The sequence below is a fragment of the Petaurus breviceps genome, unplaced genomic scaffold, assembly GCF_028583685.1.
Source record: "Petaurus breviceps papuanus isolate PSGF00001 unplaced genomic scaffold, PetGlider_PUasm1.0 188, whole genome shotgun sequence".
Lineage (NCBI taxonomy): Eukaryota > Metazoa > Chordata > Mammalia > Diprotodontia > Petauridae > Petaurus > Petaurus breviceps.
Window position 1 is genome coordinate 16,951,521 of NW_027185804.1, and position 24,227 is coordinate 16,975,747.

At 41.1% G+C, this 24,227-nt stretch overlaps 1 protein-coding gene across 1 annotated transcript in view; it reads right to left on the reverse strand.

Moving 5' to 3' along the window:
- Positions 1-24,227, reverse strand: part of LGR4 (leucine rich repeat containing G protein-coupled receptor 4) — a 120,078-nt gene that overhangs the window by 50,408 nt on the left and 45,443 nt on the right. Inside the window, exon 2 of the mRNA XM_069091087.1 lies at positions 12,554-12,625. Coding sequence (XP_068947188.1) covers positions 12,554-12,625 — 72 coding nt within the window. The remainder of the gene's footprint in view (positions 1-12,553; positions 12,626-24,227) is intronic.

Here is a 24,227-nt window from a genome sequence, read left to right on the forward strand (position 1 = left end):
GCCAGAAAGAGCAGGTATTACTCCCCGAGGCTCCTTGGCTACAACAGTCTGGCAGGGCAGGACAAGGACACAGGTCCACATTTTAAAACTCACTGGCTTTTCCAAGGCCCTTTGTGGTTTCCAAAGCACTTTCTCCCCCACAATTGTAATAGGAAGGAAAATAATAGCTGGCATTCACAGAGCAGTGAAAGGTAAGATGAGAAGCTAGCCCAAGCGTCATCCTTGCGGCTTTTGGGATTTGTTTTTGTTTTAGAGATGAGGCAACTAGGAAACCTCAGATGGACTAAGTAACCCGCCCCCAGGGAGTCTGGATCTAATATGATCCTCACAGCACCCTGTGAGATGGATGCCATTATAACCTTAGGCCCATTTTACAGAAAAGGAAACTGAGGCTCCGAGAAGGGAGCACGTGTCTGGGGCTGGAATCAAACCTGGATCTTCCTGACTTCCAGTCCAGTCCAGTCTAGTGTTCTATCCACTCTACCATGTGGACAATTTGGTCCCTGAGGAGAAAGGACTTGTCGTACTATGTATTCCCAGACCTATCTACAGGAATTGCTTAAATACTCCCAAGCAACAAAGAAAAAGTTGCATTTCAATAAGCAAAATAGTTTTCACACATCTACCTTGAAAGGTCCTCCAAGGGAAAAAAAATCAGTTTCTAAACACTCAATTAGACAAATATTGTACAAAAAATGGGAAAAGGAAATAGATTAAACTTTGTAACTTTCTTAAAATTGTATGTAAAGGGAAATGGAAGATTAATATAAGCTAATATTTGTTGAGTGTTTTTAATGGTATACAATAGAGTACAACTGAAGACAGGAAGACATGTATCCCAAACCTACTCTGAACACTTACTAGTCATATGAACACATGCAAGTTACTTAACCCGAGTCTGGGCTTCATCTTCTGTAAAATGGGAAACTAATCACTCCTACCTCCTTCCCAAGGTTTCACTCAGTCAGGCAGTGAGCATTTATGAACTGCCTGCTGTGTGCCAGCTTGGCAGGATACAGTACAAAAATGAAACAACATTCCCTGACTGCATCCCATCTGAGGAATCAAGTGAAAAGACGCTCAAAGCGTTTAGCAAATTTTAAAATATGTTAAGAGATGGCAGCTGCTGCTGTTACCATTATTGGTTAGTTTGGGTTTTGGGTGGGGGGGAGGCAATCAGGGTTAAGTGACTTGCCCAGGGTCACATAGCTGGTAAGTATCTGAGGCTGAATTTGAACTCAGGTCCTCCTGACTCCAGGCCCACTGCTCTAACCACTACATCACCTAGCTTCCCCTGTTGTTATTATTGTTGTTGCTGAAAAGGCAAATGAATTTAAGGCTGGTTTATAAAGCAATGAGTATTTCCAGAACACATCTACCATGGCTCCTGAATCATGGTAGACACTAAGTAAATACAGAGGTGTAAGATGGGCTAGCTTTTCTCAGGAGTTTACAATCTAGTCTGGAACTAACATATGGAATGATACACCCAGAAGAATGTAAATATATTCTAAATTATAAGGTATAGGCCATAAAATTGTAAGTCTGGATGCATCAATGCAGGTTCAATATTTTAGAAAAAATCTTCATGGAGGACATAGCAAGAAATAATGAATTAATGTGAACCTAAAGATGACAACAAATCTCAATTTTTAAAAATGCTGAGAACATCAATGAAGGCAACAGCTCAAAGTTTTCCTGGTTGTTGATGTTTAAATACCAAAAAAAAAAAAAAAACCCTCAACACTTTTTAGAAGAAAACAAGCTTCCTAACTATAGAGAAACCAGCTAAAGAAGTTACCATAAAGCAGGAAAAGATATCAGCAGCCATTTAATCCAACATGCCCATTTTGCAGAGGGAGACAATGACCATCAAGGACTTGCCCAAAGTTGCCAAGGTTGTGATCATCTGAGGCCCTGACTCTAGAAACCTAGGAGTTCCCTGGACTAATGAAATCATCGGCTCAGAGCAGGAACACCAACAAAAACAAAATCTCAAAGAAGAGGACGGCAAATTAGACATGATATATCAAGTCAGGGTACTTGTGGAACTGTGCCACCTTCAGAAAATTACTTCTTCCTACAAGTTCAGCCAAACTGGTGATGGCAGATTCATTAAAGATTTGGAACGTTTGTTCAGTAATGAATGGATTTAATCATAGCAACAGTAGTATAAACAGAGCTACTTCTCCTTGGGAACACTGAACAAGTTTGGCTGCTAATCCCGAAGAATTTCACATCTCTTTTCTCAAAAACACTACCTCAAAAGAGGCAAGGCTTCATGGGAAATGGGAGTCTGGAATAGTTAATCATGCCAACCCATGAAGTGGTGCACACTCTTTGTATTAACAGGAATGATTTTCTAGTATTAGATATCGGTGTTTTTCTTTTTTTTCTTTTTTAAGATATAAGTTGCTTGTCATTATCTATCAACCCTTTTTGCACGTCTGCACGTCAGAATTCAGTGATAATCAGATGCAGTGGAAAGAATTTGAGACCTGGAGTCAGAGAACCTAGGTTCTAATTCTTGCTTTGTCATTTTCTCCTTGTGTCATTTCAAGCAAATCACCTAAGCTCTATGGGTCTCAGTTTCCTCATCTGTAAAACAGAGGTCAATGATATGATCTGTAAGGTCCTTTCCAGCTCTAAATCTACGATCCCAAACCTCAATATTGACACTAGACTGATACAATTAACACATTCACAACTTCCTCCACACCCCATCTCTCCAAATTGCTCATCCCTCAGCCCCCTTTCTCCTATTTCTATATGAGCAGAATCGAAGTGAGGAAGAACCTTCAAGGGTAGTGACACCAGTGTCTACCTGGATGAGAAGAAGCCCCAGTCTAACATCCCTAAGGATGTCATCTAGTCTTGTCTGAAGACCTCCTTCAAGGCCTGGCTCCAAAGCCCTGAAAATCCCAACAAATCCCCCAGACCTGGAGAAATAGTAGTGTGCAGTCTTCCTCCATGAAGAATTTCCCAACACCTCCAATAGGAAATGAGCATTCCCTTGACCTTTAAGGTATCTCAGCCTTCTCCTTCAGCCTTCATGTCACAGTCCTAATGATGACTGACACTCATGACACAAATTCAATTCACAAGTGTTTTATTTTGTACCTACTGACTGCCAGGGGCTGAGGATACAAAGGCAAAAACACTCCCTGTCCTCAAAGTGATTACATTCTACTAGAAGAAATAACATTTATAGATAAATCAACACAAAATATATACAAAGTAATTTCAGGGTGGAAGAGTTGCAGTATCAAGAATCACTTGAGGGTGGCTAAGTGGCACAGTGAATAGAGCACCGGCCCTGGAGTCAGGAGGACCTGAGTTCAAATCTGGACTCAGATACTTGACACACTTACTAGCTGTGTGATCTTGGGCAAGTCACTTAACCCCAACTGCCCTTCCTCCTCCTCCAAAAAAAAAAGAAAAGAAAAGAAAATATTTTTTTAAAAAAGGGGGAACGGCTAGGTGTTGCAGCAAATAGAGCACCTGCCCTGGAGTCAGGAGGACCTGAATTCAAATTCGGCCTCAGACACTTAACACAAAAACTAGCTGTGTGACCTTGGGTAAGTCACTTAACCCCAACTGCCCTCCCAAAAAAAGGAAAAAAAAAAGAATCACTTGAGCTGAGCCATGAAGGGAGCTAGTAAGAACATGAGTAAGCTATGGTGGATCTTGGGGGGAACAGAAGGTTAAAAAATTTCAACAGAGTAGAAGAACATTTAGTTGAATTTAATGAGGCAAAACATAAAAGGGATAAATGCAAGATTACACTGTTAAAATAAACCCCCACCAATTTCACAAATCCAAGATGAGCAAGGAAGGTTAAAGAGAGCATGTGAAAAAGAGCCGAGAACCTTAGTGGGTCCTATCACTTGTCATCATCAATACTTTTCTCTCAGATTATCAAGGTTCTCCAGTACTTTTGAGAATTGTTGTGAAGATCAGAGATTATGTGATGTGTTATGCAAACCTTAAAGCACTATATAAATGTAAGCTATCATTATTATTATTGTCGTTATTATGGCAGTTAGGAGGTGAAGTACCTAGGGTGCTGGGACTAGTCAGGAAGACCCGAGTTCAAATCCCATTTCAGGCATTTGCTAGCTGTGTGACCCTACAAGTGACTTAACCCTGTTTGTCTCAGTTTTCTCATCTGTAAAATGGGCTGGAGAAGGAAATAGCAAACCACTCCTGGATTTTTGCCAAGAAAACTTCAAATGGGGTTATAAAGAGTTGGACACAACTTAAAAAACAACTGACCTTCTTCTTCAATTTGATGGGCTTTTCTTAATCCTTGTCCTACCTGACCGCCACTAACATGGCCACATGAAGTTTTTCTCTTCATTTGCCTTGTTTACCTCTAGTCTTTCTAGCCACTTCTTCCTCAGTCGCCTTTGCAACCATCCACCTCTTTTTTTTTCTTTTTTGGAGGGGGGAAGGCTAAGCAATTGGGGTTAGGTGACTTACCCAAGGTCACATGGCTAGTAAGTGTTAAATGTCTGAAGCTGGATTTGAACTCAGGTCCTCCTGACTCCAGGGCTGGTGCTCTGTTCACTGTGCCACTTAGCCGCCCCATACAACCATCCACCTCTTACCCCAAAGGTGTCTCCCAAGGATCTATGGGTCCAGTCCTCATTTAGACCCAGATGACTCCCACATTTACAGAAGGAGCCTTACTGTTTCTCCTTAGCACTATTCCCACACCACCATCTGCCTGCTGATGGATGTCCTGTAGACATCTGATACATATCATATCTGAAACAGAACTCATTATTTTCCCATTAACCCTACCCCTCTTCCAAACTTTCCTAATTTCCTAAATTTTCTAATTCCTAATTCAATAATGATAACAACAGCAATAACAACCATAATAGTTAGCATGGATATAGTGCCAGGCACTTCACAAAATATTACCTCGTTTGATCCTCACAACAAGCCTGAGAAAAAGGTGCTATTATTATCATCCCCATTTTACAACTGAGAAAACTGAGGCAGAGTTAGTTAAGTGACTTGCCCAGGGTCACACAGCTAGAATCTGAACTCAGGTCTTCCTAACTCCAGATACTGTGCTTTGTCTACTGTGTCATCTAGTTCCCTCTTAAGAGTCCTTCCTCCAAGATTCAGTTCATATGACAGTCCTTCTCTGATATGCTTTCCCACCCACCCAACATATACTTTCCCCATGCTTGTGCTTTCTCCCTCTTGGGGAATATTTCTCTGTTTCCTCATCCCTATTCATGGTGAAGTTTGTCACAAGAATGTAATCTCCTAGGGAGGGCCAGAAGTGTATTGTTTTTGTATTCTCTGTACCTAGCTCAGGGATCCTTATGGACAGTAGATAGTCAATAAAAATCAGTTAAACTGAACTGAACTTCAAGGTCAATGAGTCAGCAGTGTGAGCTGGCAGCCAAAAATGCTCATTTAGTCTTAGGGCATAAAAGGCACAAAGGGTCCAGATCAAGGAAAGTGATAGTTCCACTGTATTCTACCCTAATCAGACCACAACTGGTGAATTATTTTGACTTTGGGGTATCACATTTTTACCAATAAACTGACACATATACAGAAGAGAAATACTATGGTTTTTTAGGCTATTTAAAACCCTGACACAGAAAGAGAACCTGAGACATTTATCCTGGAGAGAAGACTCGGGAGCAGGGGATAATAATAGCTGTCTTTGGGCATTCAAAGGTGTGTCATGTGGAAGAGGGCTAGCCTTGTTTTGCTCGTATTGGGAACTTGCCTGCTAAGTGGTAATATAATTACGACAGACACCAAATTAGCTTCTAGCTATTTGGAAGGGGAGTAAGGGGGAGGGGTGGTACAACATAATAGCTAACCCCTCCCCAACTCCGCTTCAGCCAGAATAGTGTGTCCCAACAAGCCCTGTGAGCTGCACTAAAGCCACTTTCTATTGTCAAGAGGGTAGGACCCCCTTGATGCTTGACTGACTTTCCTCCTGGAAAAGGGAAGTCTCTGATGATCTTCAGATCTAGCGTTATGGAATGAAAATGGTCTAATATTGTCTCTAATCCTCAGAAGGAAAAAAATGAACATTCTAACTACAGATCACGGCAAGAAGGAGGATGACTATGAGGATGTGAGGGGATCACACTGGAAAAAGCAGGTCTTCTAAGGAATCTTGCTCTCCTCCAGGTAGACACTGGAGCAGAAAGTTGAGACTTTCTGTGTTCTTTCTGTCTTTGTTATTTTGTCCATCTCTGTCATTTGGCAAAGCAGCCTTCTTCATTTTATCTTGGCACTTTTTCCTCTTTCCTATGATGGACAAAGGAATGGAAGGCAGGGCCTTCTGGGTGGGCCTCTTCCCTTCTCCTAAAGATGGAACAGTGAGAAGCACTGAGGCCACAAAAACACCACTCTTCTCTCTCTGTTGGGAGGCGGGATGTCTTCATGGCCTCACTTAGAAATAGACAACTCAGCCCAGGAGAGGTGAACTATATTCACGAAAAGATAGAGTTTATCTCTTCTCTTTGGAATTGTTGCTATGGCTTACATCACCAATTTACAGAAGTTCTTTTAATGGTTTCATATGTTCCTTTCCATCATGTGCTTGACTGGCATTAAACACCCTTCTCCTATGTTATTCAGAGGGGTTTGAGATACAATGCTTGTCCATTGCTGAAAAGGTGGCTAAAACACTGGTCTACAACAGATCTGAGGGATATTCTAGTATCTTTAACAACTGACCCCAGTGGACGGAGCTAAGAGTAACTGGCAAATATTACAAAGAGTCAAATTGAGGACTGAAATTGAAAAAAAAAACTTTCAAAAAAGATTAAAGCTATACAAAAGTAAAACGGGCTACCTGAGAAGGCAGCAGGTTCAGTCTCATAAGAAGTATGAAACTATTCAAAAAAGCTAGATGCCTAGGTGTGAGTTTCTTGTTCAGATACAGGTCAGACTTGATACCCTCTCGAGTGCATTCCAATTCGGAGATTCTGGTATTTTCTACTACTAAAGCTAAGCCCTACATTTTAATGCATACAAATTTACCCTTCATCTTTCCATGGGGATATCACAGAAACCTGATAGGACAGCCGGACAGCTGCTCGTAGATGCCTGATGACTAGAAGAGGCAAGCAGTGTAGCTGGCAAGAACACTGGACTTGTGATAAGAAAGACCAAGTACAAGTGCTATCTCTGACATTCACTAGCTGTGTGGTCCTGGGCAAGTCACTGTGTTTCCATTTCCTCATCTGTAAAACGGAACTAACAGTAACACATCTCTCACAGGGTGGCTGTGAGGACCAAAGACAAGACAGCTTCTATGCAACGCCCTGGAGTAAACCTTAAAATGCCATATACCTTTTAGCTACTAGTATATTCACTGTGCAGATTTCCACATATTTCTGAGGGCTACCACAAGCCCATCTATTGTTGCTGTTCAGTCCTGTCTGACTCTTCATGACCCCAAAGTGGTTTGCCATCTCCTTCTCCAGCTCATTTTACAGATAAGAAAACTGAGGTCAACAAGGTTAAGTGACTTGCTCAGGGTCATATAGCTAGTAAGTCTCTTCAGGCTGACTCTAAACTCAGGTCTTCCTAACTCCAGTCCTGGTGCTCTATCCACTGTGCCCCCTGGCCACATTAGTAGGGTTAAAAGACCCCAGAAAGCATAATCCATAGCAATATGTCCTGCAGCCTCCATTAATGTTCTCTTCCTGCCTCATCGTGGTAGGGAGATGACCCTGGGCTCTTAAACAGCACCACACCAGCACAGCACAAGCTCTTGGGGATCCTACCACTCCAGTAAGACCCAGTGGGGGTCTGGTGACAAATTAAGTGTCTGTCTTCTAAAGACCACTCTGCTAGGTTTAGAGGTTGACTGTCAAGGAAAGAATTCTCTTTGGACACAACAATCTATACAAATTGTCTACATTAAGGCATGGGGGGTGTCATAATCTTCTTTTTAGGCGTACCCACAACCATGAAAGTCACAAATATTTCGAAACACTGATGTACATAGAGCTGAGAAATACTGCCAGTATACACTGGGATATATTTTTGCCTTCTGATTTTACTTATTTATTTAAAATTTTAAAAATTTACTTTTTTTTTTTGGAGTGGGGGGAAGGCAAGGCAATTGGGGTTAAGTGATTTGCCCCAGGTCACACAGTTAGTTGTGTCAAGTGTCTAAAGCTGGATTTGAACTAAGACCCTCCTGATTTCAAGGCCAGTGTTCTATCCATTGCACCACCTAGCTGCCCCTAAAAATTTACTCTTACTTTTACATTTCCAAACTGATAACTGATGGGTATGCTATCAAATATCCTAAGAAGAAAATTAATTTTAAACAACTTTATGAAAAAACAAAGACTACACCTCACTCCCTTTGTTAGACAGGTAGGGGTAAAGGGATGCGGAATATTCCATATGCTGCCAGATGTGACTAGGACATTTCTCGGTTTTGCTGAATTGTGTCTGGGTTGTTTTTCTGTTTGTTTGTTTTTCCATCTTTATCATAAGGAAAGTCTTGTCAGGCAGGAGAGGACAGAAAGGTATAGCCAGAAATGAATATGCTAGAAAAAGAAAAGAGGGTCAAGGACACACATTTTTGAAAGATACACCTTTGAATATTCCATATTGAATTCATGATATACTTAAGAAACAGCAAGCTGGGGATGAACAGCTTCATGTCCAAGTCTCTCTGTTCTACTCTGGCAATGGAAGTGCTCCTTTTACTGAAGTTCACAAAAGGCACTAAATGTGATGCAAAAAACAAAGTCTAACCCAATGACTTGCAAAGGCTGACAGTGACACATGCCTCCCTTTTCTCAGAGGAGGCAGACCGCAGGTGCTGAGCGAGGCAGGCCTAAGTCATGGGCAAAGTGTTCACTTGTCTTCTTTGACCACTTTTTTGTTACTACGCAAGGTAGTAACTCTGTGGGCTGAGGAAGGATGGGGGAAAGTGTGAAGATCAAGTGACTTAATTTACATATATAAAGAGTTTTGTAAATCTTAAGACCCGTAAATGTTTAATTATTGGGAAATGATAGTGATGTTAAGGGAAAAGAACATTAATTTCTTTTAAGGGACAAGAACATGAAAACTCTAACATTCACTAAATATCGTGACCCACAAGATCAGACCAATGCATGACTGATATCTCAGGAACAGCCACAGGCAGAATCCACTGGCAACATCAACATTCCAGGTGAGGGGCTTCTCCTCCAGCAGGCCCCATTACATGGCACCCTGGCTTTAGGGTTCTTTGGAAATCCTCTATAAATACTCCATAGGTGTGGTTGGGAAATTACCTTCACCACACGTTCCAAGCGTACTCAGCTGGCAGAATAGATTCAGGGCCCTAGTTCAGCCCTGTTCTCATTCTGGAGTGAGGGAGGGCACCTATTCAGCTGTGGCAGCCAAACCCTCAGCGGGTTTTTCTTTCCCCATTCCCACTCTACCCATTTCAGTTCCACAGTCACTTCCAAATGACTTCCAGATGATTTCTGGTTACCAAGGGATGGAGAGCATTCGTGCCGTTTATAAATACTGCAATAGTCACAGAGACATCATGGGGGAATAGCCAAATAAAGTATAAATTTGCAGGGGAAAAAAAAAAGTACTTTTTTTGGTAATCTCAGAAATACACATAGCAAGTTATTTTTTAAAAAATATTTACCTCAACATAAAAAAAAATGCTCTCCCCTGCCTGGGTGGCAATGGAAAGCATACCTAACTCCAGTCACAAGACCTGAATTTTTTGACACTTAACACAGCTTCATGACCTGGGAAGAATCTGGTAACCACTCTGGGCCTCACATTTCTCTGTTGGAAAACGAGGGAAGGGACTGGACCCCCAAGCTCTATTCCAGCTTAAAACCTACAATCTTATAACAATAATAACAGCTCATACTCTTTGTGACCCTTTTTGAGGTTTTCTTGGCAAAGATACTGGAATGGGTTTCCCATTTTCCTTCTCCAGCTCAATTTACAGATGGGGAAACTGAGGCAAACAGTTAAGCGACTTGTCCAGGTTCACACAGCTAGCTGAGGCTGAATTTGAACTCAGGTCTTCTTGATTCCAGGTCCAGAATGCTATTGTGCCACCGAGCTTTCTTTGCCAACAATCATCTATACCAGCAAAACCAGGTTAGAAAAAAAAAACTCACAAGATAATATATCCTGAGAATCTTTAAAAGAATACTTCATAAGTATTTTTTAAAATAAATACTGAGTCCCTGTTCCTTTTAAAAATCAGTATTTGGAAAAAAGTGAGCTAATTCTGATGGTCTCCTGTGAAGGAGGACAAAATAAGAACAAGCCTGCATTGGATTACCAGGCAAATTCAATTTGGTTCCAATTAAAAAAGGTCCATTTGGCAAAACTAATTAAGTCAAGGTAATCTGAGATTTTGAAGAAATCCAAGAGGTACAGTTCTATAAGGCCAAGATTAACCAGGTCTGACTGCCCGACTACTGCCTCACTCCCTAATGTCCCACCCCCAGAGCACAGCGTGCAATAAATACATCGTGGAAGGCAGTTTTTACACAGTAACCCCATCCAAGGCCATGAGAGTTTCTCCAACTCACACCTTAGTGCTGTAACACACCCCACAGCTTAGCCTAGTTACAAAATGTTCAATCATGTCCTCGACTATGTTTTTATCACTTAATTGCCTCTGTAAAAAGAGGATAATCCAACTGTCCACAGAGTGGGTGGTTTAGGGTCTAAAGCCTACATGTGAAATGTGAGAAATAGATTGTATTTTTTTTTAAGGGGGGGAGCTTTTTTCCCTCTTAAACTATTCTATTTTTATCTATGAGAGAATGAAGTTTTACCAATGACAAAGAAAGAGTGATAGACGAGACAGAGAGAGAAAGAAAGAATCCTCAGCAGCATTAATACAATTTTTAACTTCATTAAGTTTTGGCTTGGGTTTCAGGATTTGTTAATAGAGTCTCAGAACAGGGCACCTACGAGCACCCCAGTCAAGGCCCTGTTCTAGAAGAGGGGTTGAGTTAGAAAGTAAGGCCTGGATTCCAATGGAATGAAAGGCTTCCCCCACACAGAGTGCTGGCTAACAGGGACATACTTTGTAACATGAAGGTAGGCCCCCTCAGGCCTCTGACACAGAGGTTTCTCAACAGCAAAATGTCACTTTCCTACCTCCTCCACATATTGCACAATACAAATAAGCCTTGACTTTTTTTTAGTTTAAAATTGAGTTTAATTAGGACTTTTTTTTTAACTTTACTTGTAGGAGGCAGAGTACAAATAATCAACTTTCCCTGGTGTTTAATATTGTTTTTATTCCAACTGTTGGGATTCTTTTGTTTGTTTGCTTAGGAGGGTTTTTTTGTTTTTAAGGCGACAGCAGAGATGGTAAAAGGGGGGGGGAATGAACAAGGAGAGGAAAAAGTCTTCAGAAAAAACTTTTATTTTTGTACTTGTAGCTTGGGCAGCTGGGAGGTACAGTGGACTGCTGCTGTGTTTGTCCTTTCTTGAACAGGACTAAGACATCAAGGAGATGATGACGTGACTTGCAACTGACTTTGATTTGAGTGAGGGAGGGCTGATAGAGCTGCAGGTTCAGTCAGGAAGCCTTGTCTCTGGCCTCAGACGCTTACTAGCTGTGTAACCCTGGGTAAATCACTTAAAACTGTGTCTGCCTCAGTTTCCTCATCTGTAAAATGAGCTGGAGAAGGAAAGGGCACACCACTCTAGTATCTCTGCCAAGAAAACCCTAAATGGGGATCAGACCTGACTAAACAACTGAGATCTTCCCCTTTCTTTCCCCTGTTCCATTCCTTTCCCAAAATTAAACATCAGTCTCACATGTTTCACTGGTTGTCAGTTACTTCTTGATGTGCTCTAACCCTGGCCCACTTCCCTCCTCAGACTCTGTCATCCCTTCCTTCCATGTCGCTGCACCCCCATCCATTCACTAGCCATACCTACTCCTTAGCCAGCTTTACTGGTCAAGAGGTGTGAGAAGTCGATGCCAGGCCCAAGGCCAAGCTCATGAGTCCGTGCAGAAGCGGGGTGCTCAGAGCACTGTGCCCAGCCAGCAGAATAGCCTTCAGTGACCAGAAAGGCGCCCTGGGCAAACGACACTCCATTTCCCCTGCAATGGTGCCTCCAATGGCTGCCATCCAGAGCGAGGGACCCAGTCTGTGGCATGGAGATTGTGAAACGCACCCCTTCTAGAGGCTGCAAGTAGCTGTACAGTAACCCCTTTGGAAACAATGGTAATTACCCAGCTCCCTAAACATCTCTGGATAACGCTGTAATTAACTTGGGGCATCACTATATCCGTGGTTAAAATAATGACTGCAGAAATGGTCCACATAAGTAGCATTTTTCAAGTCCAGGCTTTCAAAAATAACTCAAGCAGTGACACGGCTTAAAACCCATGGTCTGTTGGTTTCATCTTTTGGAAGGGCATGAATTTTCCCCTCTCACTGGGCTCAAAACTCAGCTATTTACTTGTCTCCTGATCTGTTTGTATTAGTCAGTCTCTGTCCTAAAAGCTTCCCACAAAAAGCAAAAGTAATCTTTGAGGGATACTTACAATTCTTCCAGAAAAGGAAAATTCTTAAAGGCATCTTCTGGTAACTGGGTAATATTATTCATACTGATGTCTCTGAGAAGGAGAAAACATAACGATATTTAGGTGATGATTAAGGTATATAAAATCAGGTTTACAGTATTATACTGATTTCATAAGTGTGTGTGCTAAGAGGACATGAAAAACATTAACTGAGGCAGCTTTGGCATGGTGGGTCAGAGGGCATGGGCTGGCATCTTGTTTTAGAAATCATTCAATTTCAATTTGGTGAGCACTTATTAGGCACCTACAATATGCTAGGCCTAGGGCTAGGGATAGTATGAGACAAAAACCAGTTCCAGCCTTCAATGAGTTTATGCTGGATTTAATTAGCTGCATAACTACTTAGCAAGTACATGACAGTGGGAAGACCTTGCATGTATGGGGTAGAATGGATGGCCCCTCTGTGACTCTCTTGGTGACCACAGAAAAATCACTCTTCCCTGATGAGGTTCTTTTCTCATCAGTAAAATGAACGTAACACTTAGACTAGCTTTTCTTTTTTAATTAATTTTTTGTTTTTTTGGAGGAGAGAGGGCAGGGCAATTGGGGTTAATTGACTTGCCCAAGGTCACACGACTAGTAAGTGTTAAGTGTCAGGTCACATTTGAACTCACGTCCTCCTGATTCCAGGGCCGGTGCTCTATTCACTGCACCACCTAGCCTCCCCAAGGACTAGCTATTTTTTAATGAGTTGTGTAAGCATCCAGTGAAATCTGGTGCCTAAAGCATTTTTCAGAGCAATCACAATAACAACCACTGACATTTACATAGTGGTCTAAAGATTATAGTGTGCTTCGATTAGCTCAGGTGAGTCAATATTGTTCAGTGGGTGTGATCGATCAAATACTTTAAGTGAGCAAGTATTTATTAAACTCCCATATGTGCCAGGGACTGTGACAGGCAGTGGAGAAACAAAGATTGGGGGAAATAAAATCACCCAATGACTTGTCTGTGGTCACAAAACTACTGAGCATCAAAGGTGGGATTCAAACCCAGGTCATTCTGACTTTATATCCACTATGCCAATGGTAGCAGAATGGGGACTGTTATAATATTTCAAAAGCAGATTATCTCAAAATATAAACCAAGGTGAACTTTTTATATTAAAATAAAGTAAATAGGCCATGTTCTGATACTTCTAGCTGGGTTTCTTCACCAGATTTTAGTGAGTTTGGGGGCTACTGTATGTGTTTCAGTTTTTGAAGATAAGTATCTCCCCCACCAGGCAGTTAGATGGTTCGGTGGATAGACATTGAGTCAGGAAGGCCTTGGAGACAGATTGATGGCTCAGTGGATAGAACACTGGGCCTGGAGTCCGGAAGATCTGAGTTCAAATGTGACCTCGGACACAAGCTGTGTGACCCGGGGCAAGTCACTTAACCTCTGTTTGCCTTAATCTACTGGAGGAGGAAATGGCAAACGGCCCCACAATCTTTGCCAAGAAAACCCCATGGAGAACACAGGCATGCTATGGTCCACGAGGTTACCAAGAGTCAAACACAAGCGAACAACAACAATCTGCCCTAAGTAATCTTGATGAGACTACCCACAACTCACTCTTAAGTCGGCCTCACCACACACCCATCCATCTGTTTTGAGATCTGTTAAAAATCTATGAATTCAAAAGGACTTGATAAAATCATAGGCCTGCAGGGAAGGATAGCTTCTGGAGCCGGCTGAGCAAAAAAAGGAAACAAGTCCTACTTAGTAGCTCCACCACAGTCGGATTCTCTACCAACCCCACATAAATCCTCTAGGTAAAAGTTTAGAGTGATTTCGTCTTTGCCTCTGAATGGATGCAGGCAAGTAACAAGTGCACACATGACTAGCAATTCAAGTTCTCCTTTGTAGAGGCAGCAGAAAGGGACAAACCCACTTAAAGTCCTAGCTCCAAACAGCCATTCAGCACTTTATTAACCCTTTCCTCACCCCCAACCACCTGCTTTCAGAATTTCTCCTCCTATTCTTGCTGCCACCTGGGCACAGGCCCTGCTGGATGGTCTGTGTTCCACAGGGCTCCCCCCCATCCCAGTCAATCGTCCTCCATTTAGTCACTGAAGGGCTCATCCAACCAAGTTATACCCTCTTCCCACTCTCCTCAAATACACCCCGGTGGGGCTCCCTGTTATTTCCAGGATCAATGACAAAGTCCCCCGTTTAATACTCCAAACCATTCCTAACTTATCCTTCCTTGCCCTTCCAACCTTCTCACACCATACATTTCAACCCCTGTACTCTGCGATCCAGTAACACTGGTCTCCTGGCTGTTCCCCCAACAACACACTCCCCTCTCTATTCAGGGCATTTTCTCCCCATGCCTCTCCCTCTTGGCTTCTCTGGCTTTCTTCAAGTCACAGCCAAAATCCCACCTTCTACAGGAAATCTTTCCCAATCCGTCTTAATTCCAGGGCCTTCTTCTGTTAATTATTTCCTCTTTATCTCGTGCAGAGGCTGCCAGTATATACTTGTGTGCAAGCTGTCTCCCCAGCTAAATTCTGAGCTCCTCGAGGGCAGGGCTGGCTCCCATTTGGTTTTTGCCTTTCTCTGTCATCTCCAATGCTTAGCACAGGGCCTGGCATACAAAAGGTGCTCAATAAATGCTACGGCCAGAACTGGAATGAAAATGGGGGTTATGTAGCTTTCCACCTTTCCTCAATCCCAGATTCCCATTCTGAAGAAAGTGATTGGCAAGGTAAGGGGAGTATCTGATTAGACTGTCAATGTAGAGCTTGAAGGGGCCTTAGAGGCCAGCTTGTTTCTGCCTTTTTCCAGGAAAGCTGCTGGACATTATAGAAGCTAGGCCCCCAGATACAACGACTAGTTCCAAGGACAAAGTATCGTGTCATACAGGTCTGTTAGCAAAGGCAAGTCATTTTTTCTCACTAAAAATGAGCTTTTTAAGCTTGTGGAATGGGGTGAAGGCTTTGATGACAAAGTCTGAGCCTTCTAAGATACCACTGGAGCCAGGAAGGCAGCATGGGCCTTCTTCATTTGTACTTCCTGTTCAATCTCTCTGTCCTAGCTGCAGCCCCAAGGAAACAGGGCACTTAAGCTTGGTCTAAGTCAAAGTCATCAGGCCCCCCCAGCCCAGGATCTGTCGGTCTCTAGGACCAAGGCACCATTTGCCACTGGAAAAGGGAAAACTGGAGATAACTTCTGCAACTGGGCCACCCAAGCTCACATAAATAAATTCCTTAAGAAACATGTCACTTCTCTTGGAAGGGGATGCTATGACAAATAGGCTCCTGAAAGGCATCATTTTATAGCAATGAGGACAAACTCAACTGTTTGAGTAAATGTAGGAACACAGGTCATCTAGTCCAACCCCTCCCATTTCACAGATGAGCAAACTGAGGCAGGAAGAGCTTAAATGACTTCGACATTAAGTATTCCCATATTTAACCATCAGAGCCAAGATTCAAACCCAAGGCCAAATCCAGCCCTCTTTTCATTCACTGCCCGGCCTCTTAAAACACACACAAATTAACATCCTGGAGGGCTTATTCAAGAATGATCTTTTTAATCACCGGTTCCCAACGTTATTTTTGGCAACTATCTCCATACCTAAAAAACAAGTTTTTCATTTATAAACATGCTTCAGTCCATGTAGACAGCAGATGGTGTACGAGAGCATGCCAGGTGAATACAACTATGCCTCCATTTCACAAAAGTGATCATGCACTAAAAAGTGATCCAAGTAGTGATCCAAAAAGGAAACTTCCCTAACAGAGAGAACGACAATATCATTCTCACTGGATCCTCACATCAGCTCTGGGAGGGGTATGTGCTATTATCATCATCACACAGCCCTTTACAAATGCAGAAAGTCAGGCACAAGTGACTGGCCCAAGGTCATGCAGCCAATAAGTACTGAACTCAGCTGTTTCTAGCTTCACGTCTAGTATTACCCTTTATATAGTGCCTTTTTTAACGTGGCCAAGAAGAGCACCCAGGCCTAGAGCCAGGAAGCCTTGAGTTCAAATCTCAGACACTTCTTAGCTATGTGACCCTGGACACGTCACTTCATCTGAGTTTGCCTCAGTTTCCTCATCAGTAAAATGGAGATAATAATACCATACCTACCTCTCTGGGTTGTTTGGTGTGGTGCCTGACACATAATAAGCACTATAGAAATATTTTATTATTATTCTCCCATTTGACTGTAAACTCCTTGATAGCAGAAACTATCATGCTTGCTTTTATTTTCATCTTCAGTGTTCGGCATGGTGCTGGGATGATAGAAACAGCTTAATAAATGCCCTGTTTTTCTCTTTTATAAAAACTCTACCCCCACAGCCCAAGGTTTTGGTACCAATAGATTGTTTGTTTTACTGTGCTTCATAATCTACTATGTCCTGAAACTATTTTTAAATTAGAAAAATACTATTAACAAGCCTTAAATACTTATACTGGACCTTCTGTCACTTTGGATTTGCTCCACGGACTAGGAAATTGTGCCTTGTATGTTCAGTGCCTGACCCTTTAAATCAGGTCTCTTTCCCAAGGTACATACTCTCCTTTAGAAGCAGAAACTTGGAAATATTCTCTTTAATGAGATCTTGTCTGTGTTATTTCACAATATATAGAGTGTACGGCTATTAGCTACTATTGACATGCTTATTTATATTCTTTCTACATTCTTCCTACTGAAAGGAAGTATCAGATTTCACTGAAGGCCTAAGAATTATAATTCATTATTTATATTATTTTCAAAAACACTGCCCTCCTCAAAGAGGATTTTTCCCAGGCAGGGTACATCTGTCCTAGGCAACAATCTCATGAAATTATTAAAAAGTTACTCATTAATTACTTAGACAGAAAGGGCCAAAGAGTCAACAGATGGAATGGGTATCACATCACTTTCCTGACACTCCAAATGAGTAAGCATGATAATGAAAATAACCCCAATCGTTTCTTTCGTCCATGATTTTATTCGTGTCTCAAGGCGACTGGTGGGGAAACTCCTTCCATCACTGCAGGTAGCAGCTTATACTCTCAGATGGCTGAGGCTAAGTGGTCTGCTCGTGGTCCCATGGTAAACGCTGTCACTGGGTGTTGTCCTGGTTCCAAAACCACTATGTTGCCCCTCAGTCATTACCATCCTCCTCCTCCTCCTCCATGTGAACTCAAACAACAATATGTCAATATTTGTCAACAAGAAACTGGCAACAAATGGCTGCTATGGGGATTTGTTTACATGAATGACCAAGCTTATCAGAGTGATACAAGACCAGGTAAGTCACTGATAGCAGAAATTACAACACAGTCAACCTTAATTGGGGGCACCTTTGCGGTTCAGCAGATAGAGTGCAGGGCCTAGAGTCAGGAAGATTCATTTTCCCAAGTTTAAATTAGGTGTCAGACTCAAACTGTGTGACTCTGGACAAGTCACTTAACCCTATTTGCCTCAGTTTTCTCACCTGTAAAATGAGAAGGAAATGGCAAACCACTGTAGTATCTTTGCCAAGAAAAACCGAAATGGGGTCACAAAGAGTCAGACACAACTAGAAAAACAACTAAACAACATCTTTAATGAATCCAGAATTGATGAGGCACAAATTCTGCAAGGAAATAATACAAAACTATGTAACATAACTTCATTGCAGGTTTTCAAAAATTTAGACCCACCTATTTAGCCTAGAAAGACAATAGAGCCTAGAGGCACTGGTGATAGAATGGAGACACTGCTGGATCTGAAGTCAGGAATACCTGGGATCAAATCCTACCTTAGATATTTGCCCTCTGTGTGGTCACAGGCAAGTCACTGAGCCTCTCTTGGCTTCAGCGCCTCATCTGTAAAATGAAGCAGTTGGGACTCACTGTGGCTAGGAGGGTCCCTTCTCTTTAAATATATGACCCTACAAAGTGACTGGAATTTCACACGAGGAGCTTGACATCTTTCCTAAACTAACAGATGATATATCTCCAAATCATAAATATAAATCTCAAAATATCCCTGAGAATTAAGACATAAATTCCAGAGTACCCTGAGAGCATCATTGTAGATAAAGCCATTGCCCACAATGGCCCAGATGTAACATTCACCCATAAACATTTAAGAACCATGTTTTTGATAGATGCTGCCCCAATAAAGACTCATAACCTCCCAACTATGTGGAATGAAAAAGTTCTCAAAACATAGAGCCCTCACAGAAGAAATAGAAACCATATGGGAACAGGATGAAGTACGGATCATTCACATCATTCCATATGCAACTGGAGTTATTCCCAGGATGCTTTCAGCTGGCATCCCAACGTTTTTACTCAAATACAACACAGGATCATCTTATCCAACTATGCAAAAGTTCACCAAACATTAAAAACAAAACAATAACTTGATGGTACTTTGTCCCATGAACCCCATTAATTATAATATGAGAAGAGTGAGAATGGCATCAATAGTAAGAGACTTTGGCTATTTTATATGTTAAGATGGAAGGAAAAGAATCTTAGAGACAGTTTAACTATGATCTAGAGAGTTAAATTATAACTGTGAGACTCCATGAAGTACAGAAAGAATTAGGAGAACTTTCTGGAAATACTGAATCTTTGAGAAAGATCAGAGAAACATTTTTTATTGTATCTCTTAGCCTGGGAAGAAGTAAAGAATTCTTAAGAGACATTGTCCTCAGAGCACTGAATGGCTGCATGGCAGCTCTCCAGTATCTATGGAGAAGTCAACAGCAGTGGTTCATGGTTAGCAGGGACTGACCAAACCTGAGAAGACTTGTGTGAACTGATCCACAGTGAAGTGAGAACAAGCAGGAGAATAATCTATGCAATAAAAACAACTCTGAAAGCCTTACGAATAATTACCAACCACATTCTGGGGAGTCCTATGATGAAGCAACTACCACCTCTTGACAATGGATGTCACTCAAGATGCAGAATAAGACTCACTAATTTTAGGATGTGGGTAATTTTTCTTTGCTTATTCATGTTTGTTACAAAGGTTTTGTTTTGTTTTCTATTTGGGTGGGTAGGTAGGAAAAAGAGGGGGTTAGTAGCCAAAATTAAAAGAAGAGAGTCACTGAAGCATTTTATACAGAAGTGGAAAGAAAGGCCAGAAAGAATGACAGACAAGCAAAGTCATTCTGAAAGTTACCTATTGAAGCTGCCTACACAAGAGATTTGGGCTTTTTCTATTCTACTATATATATATATATGAAAAAGCTCATTTTATTTGGTATTTATGTTCAGAATTTTAAAATACAAATTTTTAAAAATCAGTGACTGAAATTTCTTATAGCTGATACATTGCTAAAATACTCTAAAGTCTTTCTTTATATTGTTACACTGTTAATAAATTATGTTGCCAGTAACATCAATGTTTGTCTAAGCCTACAAGGCCAGGATTTGAGAGATGAATAAAAGTTTAAGGGAAAAGGTTTCTCTGGTCTATTTTTAAATTGAAGTGGGGGCTCAGAGCTAATTAATTAAATTACTATGTAATCCTACTAATTTATGAGTAAGTATCAGAACATACCTTTCAATTGCCTTAGAACTCTGACAGATTAATGAGGAAATGACTCAATGGCAGGTAGAGAGGAGTGACAACTGGTACAGTTGTCAACCAGCAAGCACATCAACTAGCCCACCACTCAACTCCTCACTAGGCCCTCTATGGCATTCATCTTCTCTAAATGATGTTACAGTACCATAGTCTCTCATTTTCTCCTTTGAAACAGTGACAAACCTTATCTTAGGTTGTTTTTCCAATGAGCTGTAAATATCAGAAATGTGGTTATTTTCTTATGATGTGCTAAACAGCTCATCCTCACAAAGAAAATATGCAATGACAACAGCAGCAATGTTGCAGTGGTGCTTATTTTCCTTCCAACATAAAAAAGCAAATTATGTCTTAGAATCTGCTCCATAGGAAGCAGTCATAGTATTTTTTGTTTTTGTCTGGAAAGTCATGAGAGAGAAAGAACAAGAAGAGGATTCATACACCTAGGATAGGAGAGAGGTTAATGACCTTCCTCCCTCAAGATCTCCTGACTTTGATTAGCCAACATGTAAGATTAAGGCCAAAAAGAAAAGAAAGAAAAAGCACGAGATTTTATCTTCATAGAAGTGTTAGAAGCATGCAGTGACAGAGGAAAGAGTGCATGGGTGTGTATGTGAGATAATAAGCCCAAATAATATGTGCTGATAAGAGCTTTAGCGGGTGTCAAAGGGTGGGTTTGAGGCCAGGTTTCACCACTCACTATCAGCAGAAGAATTTCAACTAGCAAAACAAAACTTGGGAGGACAACGACAACAACAAAGGGCCAACATAAACACAAAATAAAACATTCACACCCTTTGGGGGGACTGAGCTAAACTTCACTCAGTCAGAGGACATAGCTGCAAAATGTGCTTGGTACAGGGCCTGGCACATAGTAGGTGCTATACCCCAATCCCTCCAACCTAACATTATGAAAGAAGGACTTGTAAATCATACATGTTATGAAATATGCAGGGATCTAAAAGCTATACAGACACTTGGAGGACATCCATTAAGTCATTAGACTTCCTTGGGCCCCAGATTCCTGAGAACATTATACTAGACAGCCTCAAAGTTCTCTGCCAGCTCTATGATAGAATAATGCTATTTTAAAATCAGATAATATAATTAATTCAACAATAGCTCATAGCTATACTTACAAATATGTGCACATACATATCAAATACACACATATTTTATATATCATTAAATTTATCTATAATTATTAAATTATAATTTAAATGTATACACATATAAAACAGGGCAGCTGTAAAAGGCAGGATTCAAATCCAAGTACTTCTCAACTTCAGGTCCAGTGTTCTTTCTTTTACAATATACTGTGCAACTTCCATGGAACAATTCATTCCCAGGCCAGGTCAATGCTGGTAAGACCTTGAGTGGGACCCCATTTCCCCATCTATAACAGGAAAGAGCTGGCCTAGATGGCTTTCATCTTCTTTTTTCAGTCTTTATTTTTGGAGGGGGGAAGGCTGGGCAATTGGGGTTACATGACTTCCCCAAGGTCACACAGCTAATAAGTGTTAAGTGTCTGAGGCCGGATTTGAACTCAGTTCCTTCCTGACTCCAGGACTGGTGCTCTATTCACTGAGCCACCTAGCCACCCCAGATGGCTTTCATCTTAGGTCTATGTATGAACTTCTAGGATCTTCACCACTCAGGAAGTCTGACAGTGGTTTTCACTGAACTTTTAAGATGTCTGAGCCCAATGAGCCAAAGCCTAACTACAAGCCAGACCCTTCAAAGGCACTATTCCTTTCTTTCACGACTAACAATTAGCCTATTTCTTACACTAAAGAAAAACTTGTATTGAAACTAGATACTGGTAGTCATCTATGATCTCTGGTCACTTTCTTCCCTAGTATCTTGAAATCATACAAAGTCAGAGCTGGGAGGGATCTCAGAGGTCAGTTAGTCTAACCTCTGGAGAACAGAGGATCAGATAAATGGCTTATCCTCAGAACTCCAACAGGATATTTTCTAAGCTTTCAAAAAATTGCCAAAGAAAGTCAAGAACTTCTAATAACATATAAATTTTAGGACTTCACTTGTACATCATCCAGTCCAATCACCTCATTCAAAAGATGAAGAACCTGAGGTCGACAGAGGTTATGTAGATTTATCCAAGATCACACAAGAGAATCTGATTTATTTTTATGGATCAGAGTATCAGTAAATTAAATTACCTGAGGGGTTGTTATTAAAAGAAAGGAGAATAAAATGATTCAGAATTAAAAGAACAGCAACAGCTATGATAAAGTTTCCATCATGGTAATTACAAAGCAAATGGATATTTGCAATGGTGGAATAAGTTCTTGGGACATGAGCTAACATTAAACTTAACTGATTTTTTTTTTTTACTATAGTCACCTGAGTCCAATTCTTTTTTTCTCCCCTTTGGCAAGTCAACTGGGGTTAAGTGACTTGCCTAGGGTGATACAGCTTAGTTAAGTATCAAGCGTCTAAAGGCAGGTCTGAACTCAGAACCTCCTGATTCCAGGCCAGTGCTCTATCCACCTGAATCCAACTCTTCTCTCAGCAACACACTGTCTGAGTCAGTCCACAAGCATTTATTGAACAACTATCATATTGAACAACTAAGTACTATATTATCATATAAGTACTTAGGATAGAAAGAAAGCAAAACCTTCTCTCAGAAACAACAGCTCCCTACAAACCAGGTAAGCTGCAGGGAAGCAAGAGGGGGAGACCTGGAGGAGTTACCTAGGGAAGAAGGTATCTTTGTCTACAAATCACAACTGCTCAACCTATCCCCCAAGGTTCAGTACTCGCTGCTTCCAAATCGTTCTCAATACAGTTCAGCAGGTCAGGGTGATCCTACAGTGCTCTCCACTCACCAGACAAACAAAACCACCACCATCTAAAACACCCACAGTAATGCAAGGAAAAATACAAACTAGAAAGACTGCCACGGTTTAATTGAAACTGGTAAGACTCCATAAATGGGTAAAATTCTCTTTTTCCAGCTTGCCTTAAAATCACACACACACACACACAAACCTCACAAAAGCAAAATGTCTACAGAGAAAAGAAGAACATCGTGTTTCAACAAAGCACCTTTTAAAAATCCCTGTAAAATGCTCCCTAAGCAAGCTTAACCTGTTTGCCGATAGATAATAGCATGTAATACCATGGGCTCCATTCAATCCTTTCCTAGGCTGGGCCCTCTGCCACGGAATTATTCAATTTTAACTATACAGTGATTTAGACCATGTTATCTGCACTTGAATAAAGTCCCCCTAATTGTATTAGATAAAGTAATATTGCTGCAGCCATATTGTTGATTACATCTTTAATATCATTTGGCAGGTTAAAAAAAAAACTTCATTGAATTATACACTGAATTATGCTAGAGGACTTGCACTGAAAATGAGAATCAGGACCTAATATCTGAAACTGCCTGGGTTTGAAGCAAACACACGCTGATAAGATCAAGAGTTGTTACTGGCTGAGACTTTCTCCAGAGCCAAATGTAATCAACCAACAGTTTGAAACCAGCTGTCAGTGGACATTGGTGTCCACAATATGGCAGCCAAGAAAATTCAATCTGGGAGAGAGACAGGGATCAAAGCTCTGCACAGTGCTCACTGACTGAATGTAACAGATAGGAAATGAGATTTGGATCCAGGCTTTCTGGGTCCAAATCCAAGCTCTGTTACTTATTGCTGATAGATCATAAGCTCATTGAGGGCTGGACCATTTTTTTTTGGTTATGTCTCTGTATCTCCAGCACCCAAGGGAGTACTTATAACATGGCAGAAGCTTACTGACATGACTTTTACCTGTGTGATTTTGGGCAAGCCACATACAACTCTGTCTTCAGTACTGGACAAGAAATTTAATTCTTCTCTCACTGAACATCAATTCTCATCTATAAAAAGTGTAGGAAGCCTATAGCAGCAGTTACCAACCTTTCTGGTGTCAGGATCCCTTTAAACTCTTAAAAATTATCGAGGTCCCCAAAAAGCTTGTTTATGTGGATGATATCAATATTTGCAATATTTGAAGTAAAAATGTCTTGGTATTTTTATAGAAATAGTTTTGATGTTGTGAACCTCACAAAAGGGTCTCAGTGATCCCCACGTTTTGGGAATTGCTGGACTGGAA